This window comes from Cebus imitator, unplaced genomic scaffold (assembly GCF_001604975.1).
Source record: "Cebus imitator isolate Cc_AM_T3 unplaced genomic scaffold, Cebus_imitator-1.0 Scaffold140, whole genome shotgun sequence".
Classification (NCBI taxonomy): Eukaryota; Metazoa; Chordata; class Mammalia; order Primates; family Cebidae; genus Cebus; species Cebus imitator.
In genome coordinates, this window is record NW_016107455.1 from 2431506 (window position 1) to 2437505 (window position 6000).

General features: G+C 40.5%; 1 protein-coding gene across 10 annotated transcripts in view; it reads left to right on the forward strand.

Moving 5' to 3' along the window:
* NF1 (neurofibromin 1) overlaps nt 1-6000 on the forward strand; it is a 305276-nt gene that overhangs the window by 253890 nt on the left and 45386 nt on the right. For all 10 annotated transcript variants that reach the window (XM_037743332.1, XM_037743335.1, XM_037743336.1 and 7 more), the window contains 2 exons: nt 2083-2515; nt 4023-4363. In XM_037743332.1, the coding sequence (XP_037599260.1) occupies nt 2083-2515; nt 4023-4363 (774 nt within the window). The remainder of the gene's footprint in view (nt 1-2082; nt 2516-4022; nt 4364-6000) is intronic.

Below are 6000 nucleotides of genomic sequence, written 5' to 3' on the forward strand. Positions count from 1 at the left end.
TCTTTTGATAAGTGATTACATACTACCTCATATCTTTTATCTTGAAATATTTGTCTTGTATTAAAATGATTTGATTTGTCATATTTTTATCTTATTTTCTACCAACAAGATTGAAAACTCTGAGGTGAAGTTTTTATTGAAACATGATAATTTGTATATTTTAATGGGGCATGTATGATTGATTTTTTTTTTTGAGTTGGAATCTTGCTCTGTTGCCCAGGCTAGAGTGCAGTGGTGCAATGTCAGCTCACGGCAACCTCCATCTCCTGGGTTCAAGTGATTCTCCTGCCTCAGCCTCCCAACTAACTGGACCTACAGGTGCATGCCACTACACCAGCTAATTTTTGTATTTTTAGTAGAGATGGGGTTTCACCATGTTGGCCAGGCTGGTCTCAAGCTCCTGACTTCAGGTGATCAGCCCACCTCGGCCTCCCAAAATGCTGGGATTATAGGCGTAAGCCACCATGCCCCACCTGAATGTACATTTTGATACATGCATACATATGTAATTTTTAAATCAGGGTGATTAGGATATCCATTGCCTCAAAGAAAAGAAATTGTTCTGTCTATCTGTTTTGAAGTATATGATAAGTTATTAATTAGTCACCTTACTGTGAATACTAGAACTTGTTCCTTCTAATTATAATACATATGTATGTATTATTTGATGCATTGTATGCATGTATCAAAATATCACACATTCAGGCAGGGCATGGTGGCTCACGTTTGTTATCCCAGCACTTTGGGAGGCTGAGGTAGACTGATCACCTGAGGTCAGGAGTTCAAGACCAGCCTGGCCAACATGGTGAAACCCCATCTCTGCTACATATATATAATATATATTTTTTTGAGATAGTCTCACTGTTGCCCAGGCTGAAGTGCAGTGGTACAATCTCAGCTCACTGCAGCCTCTGCCTCCCAGGCCCAAGTGATTCTCATGCCTCAGCCTCCCAAGTAGCTGGAATTACAGACATGCACCACCACACCTGGCTAATTTTTGTATTTTCAGTAGAGACAGGGTTTTCCCATGTTGGCCTGGCTGGTCTCAAACCCCTGGCCTCATGTGATCTACCTGTCTCATTCTCCCAAGTGCTGGGATTACAGGCGTGAGTCACTGTGCCCGGCCCTTAATATATTTTTATATCCATTAACCAACCTCTGAGGTGAAGATATTTTTTTTTAACTTACTTAGTAGTAGTATCACCAGAGTCATCACATATGGAAAACTTTGGGCCTAAGTTAATGTAGATTGTTTTGATTTGAAGCCTCCGTACCATTACTTGAGGGCTTTTTCATGGTCTTCACTGTGGCTGCTCATGTTTATTAGCATTCTTTTGGTTTTAAGCAACATATAACCTATGTGGCTTAATCAAAAAAGGTATTTATTGGTTTATATAACTGAATAGTCCTGGGTAAATTTGACCCCAGGAGAGGCTTTAGGGCACAAATGATATGGCCAGGGCTCCAGTTTGTCTCTTCATTTCTCAACTCCTTCTCTTCAGTTTTATGGGAGGCTCTTCTTTTATATCCCAGGATATGAGCAAGCAACTCCTAGGGCTATGTATTCCTTTGTTTATAAACACCAGGAAAGAAATATCTCAAATTCCAACAATTTAAGCTAAAGTACCTGAACTGGGCCCCTTTGGCCCTGGTTGTCCTGATTTAAATCATGTGTTCATTGCTGGATCAGTCTCTGATCAGGGTGGGATAAATGGATTGGCTAAAATCATCTCACTCCAGAGCTCCAGATGGGCCATTCCCACCAAACTGTTCACCTTAGGAGTTTGGTGGACCTGTAGGCAACCAACTAATGCTCAGTGTTTTCTTCCTTTCTTGACTCATGGGCAAATTTTTTATTATTGTTGTTGCTCAAAATTTTTGAATTGGAAATTTGTCTCTTCTCTTAGCCTTATTTCTCAGTGTCCAAAAAACAACTGATTTAAAAAAACAGATCCAGTTTTGAATAGTTGCTTTATATTACTCTCTCTAGAAAATGAATTGTAAAATAAATAAAATAGTAGCATCTGTATATTTATTCTAGACACTGTTAATAATCTTTGTCTTTCTTATCATTTTCCGTAGGTTCAAAACTGGTCAAATCAATGGTGATTTGCTGATATACCACGTCTTACTGACTTTAAAGCCATATTATGCAAAGCCATATGAAATTGTGGTAGACCTTACTCATACCGGGCCTAGCAATCGCTTTAAAACAGACTTTCTTTCTAAGTGGTTTGTTGTTTTTCCTGGCTTTGCTTACGACAATGTCTCTGCAGTCTATGTCTATAACTGTAACTCCTGGGTCAGGGAGTACACCAAGTATCATGAGCGGCTGCTGACTGGCCTCAAAGGTAGCAAAAGGCTTGTTTTTATAGACTGTCCTGGGAAACTGGCTGAGCACATAGAGCATGAACAACAGAAACTACCTGCTGCCACCTTGGCTTTAGAAGAGGACCTGAAGGTATTCCACAATGCTCTCAAGCTAGCTCACAAAGACACCAAAGTTTCTATTAAAGTAAGTTTCAGTCTGTGTTTCATAAATGATTCATTGCTTTTCCTGGCTAGCTAGATTATATTCTGGCTTCCGTAGGTTTCCTATCTCCATTGTGGTGTATAAAATGTCATATAAGGCTGGCGCAGTGGCTTATGCCTATAATCCCAGTACTCTGGGATGTCGAGGTAGGCGGATCGCCTGAGGTCAGGAGTTTAAGACCAGCCTGACCAACATGGTGAAACCCTCCCTCTACTAAAAATACCAAAATTAGCCAGGCATGGTGATGGGCACCTATAATCTCTGCTACTTAGGAAGCTGAGGCAAGAGAATTCCTTGAACCCAGGAGGCGGAGGTTGCAGTGAGCTGAGATTGTGCCACTGTACTCCAGCCTGGGCAACAGAAGGAGACTCTGTCTCAAAAAAAACAAAAAAAAATTATGTAAGTCTAGATGCAGAAAGACCAACATTTGTGTCATCGTGGAGGTTCTGTGGAGGATATGAGAAGTATATATATTATTCTAGGTTAGGCTGGAAGTAGAATAGGGCAGTTTGTTATGTCATTCAAATTATAGGAATGTGTAGAGAGTAGAAATTACCTAATGAGAGTTGTTTTGATTATTATATGCTTTTTGCAGAGTGAGGAACATGAACCCAGGATAAAATCAGTATCTTTCTGGCCGGGCACAGTGGCTCACACCTATAATCTCAGCGCTTTGGGAGGCCGAGGTGGGCGCATCACGAGGTCAAGAGATCAAGACCATCCATGGTCTTGACCACGGCCAACATGGTGAAACCCCATCTCTACTGAAAATACAAAAATTAGCTGGGCGCAGTAGTGTGCGCCTGTCGTCCCAGCTACTTGGGAGGCTGAGGCAGGAGAATTGCTTGAACCCGGGAGGCGAAGGTTGCCCTGAACAGAGATCTTGCCACTGCAGCCCAGCCTGGCAACATAGCAAGACTTTGTCTCAACAACAACAAAAAAAAATCAGTATTTTTCTATAAGATTTTTTTTTTTTTTTGAGGTGGAGTCTCACTCTGTCACCTAGGCTGGAGTGCGGTGGCATGATCTCAGCTCACTGCAACCTCTGCCTCCTGGATTCAAGCGATTATTCTGCCTTAGCCTTCCAAGTAGCTAGGATCACAAGCACACACCACCACGCCTAGCTAATTTTTGTATTTTTAGTAGAGACAGAGTTTCACCATGTTGGCCCAGCTGGTCATGAACTCCTGACCTCAAGTGATGTGCCTGCCTCAGCCTCCCAAAGTGTTGGGATTATAGGCGTGAGCCACCGTGCCTGGCCTTCTATAAGATTCCTGTCCTTTTTAAAAAGCAAAATTAAAAATTTTTTAATGTTTTTTGTTTCTGAGAATGTTTATCATAAGAATTACTGAACCATTTGAATATATGATGGTGGGAACTCTTCGTTAAATGGGATAGTGTTTGGTTGGTTGGTTTTTGGAGCTTTTTAGAATTTTATGTAAAGGAATTTAATTCTTCTCCACTTCACCCCCTCACCACCACTTTCCAGGTTGGTTCTACTGCTGTCCAAGTAACCTCAGCAGAGCGAACAAAAGTCCTAGGACAATCAGTCTTTCTAAATGATATCTATTATGCTTCGGAAATTGAAGAAATCTGCCTAGTAGATGAGAACCAGTTCACCTTAACCATTGCAAACCAGGGCACACCGCTCACCTTCATGCACCAGGAGTGTGAAGCCATTGTCCAGTCTATCATTCATATCCGTACCCGCTGGGAACTGTCACAGCCCGACTCTATCCCTCAACACACCAAGATTCGGCCAAAAGATGTCCCTGGGACACTGCTCAATATTGCATTACTTAATTTAGGCAGTTCTGACCCAAGTTTACGGTAAGTTTTTTTTTTAATTCACTTCAGTTTTATTTGGGGTTTATTGCTTTTAAAATGAGACCATTTAATAAATTTTAAAGCAAGCTCTACCTTAATATTATAAATTGGAAGGTATACAGTGTGGGTTAACCACTGTGATCTCATCAAGTTATGGGGGTATTCATATCAACTGTGGAATTCCAAACAGGGTGATTCACACTAAACCAATATATATTCTTCCTCCAGGAAAATTTCATGTAAAACAAAACAAAATAGCAGATTTTTTTTTCCAAAGTAAAGTACCCTAAATTGAGTTTTTTTCTCCTTTGAGTCCTCTAATTGTTTCCATTTTCAGAAGTATATCACTATTTAGTTTAAAAGTCAAGTCAGATTATCACTGTTTGACAAAAAAAGGCCTAATGTTCAATAACTTGGTAACAGTATTGCATACTTTCCACCTACGTCATCTTAACAAAATTCTTGAAAGAAATCTGAAGACAAATACATCGTCTGAGCAGAGTATAATTGGTTCCGTTTAGGCTTAATAATTTGAATGTGCACATGAAAAGCATGGCTGTGGAGTCAGTAGATTTGGTTTGAACAGATCTGCCACTTTCATGCTGTGTACTTTGAGCAAGATACTGTACTGAAGTTCTCAGAGATCTGGTTTCCTCATTTAAAAAAAATAAATAAAGATAACTGCGTTCCTCATATACCTACAAAAGCTTAATAAATAGTATGTGTGGTAGTATAGTATAGCAACCTAGCAAATAGTTTATGCTTAGTAAACAGTGTTTTATTCTCTTATCTTTTCCTCCCTGCCAACGTCTCTTTACACCCTTTTTCCCTTTTCTCCCATCTCCTTACCAAGTTAGGATAATCCTTTGTCTCAAATACCTTGAGACTTTCAAGATTTTTTACAGATGCGAATTCTTAGCTTCTGAAAATTTTCCCTGAAGATAACATAGCCCATGTTTTGTAGTGGGCCTTTTAGGATTCCAAATTCTCCTTTACTTAAAAGAAAAAAGAAAAAAATCAAGATTTATTTACTTGGATGGGCTTTAGAAATTGTACATAAGGCCAGGCGTGGTGGCTCATGCCTGTAATCCCAGCACTTTGGGAGGCCGAGGTGGACGACGGATCACGAGGTCAGGAAATCGAGACCAGCCTGGCTAACATGGTGAACCCTGTCTCTACTAAAAATACAAAAATTAGCTGGATATGGTGATGTGTGCCTACAGTCCCAGCTACTCAGGAGGCTAAGGTAGGAGAATCGCTTGAACCTAGGAGGCAGAGGTTGCAATGAGCTAAGATCATGCCACTGCACTACAGCCTGGCAACAGAGCAAGACTCTGTCTGGAAAAAAAAAAAAAAAGGAAAAGAAAAGAAAGTGTACAAAAGATTTTGTGTATGCTTTGCTTCCTTATCTCATAGGTGTCTGTGACACCTATCCTAGGCGAGGAAGTCTAGTTCTTTATAACTGTTGAAATACACAGAATAAAAGTTAATGTTAAAATTGTATAATTTAGCCGGGCGCGGTGGCTCAAGCCTGTAATCCCAGCACTTTGGGAGGCCGAGACGGGTGGATCACGAGGTCAACAGATCGAGACCATCCTGGTCAACACGGTGAAACCCCGTCTCTACTAAAAATACAAAAA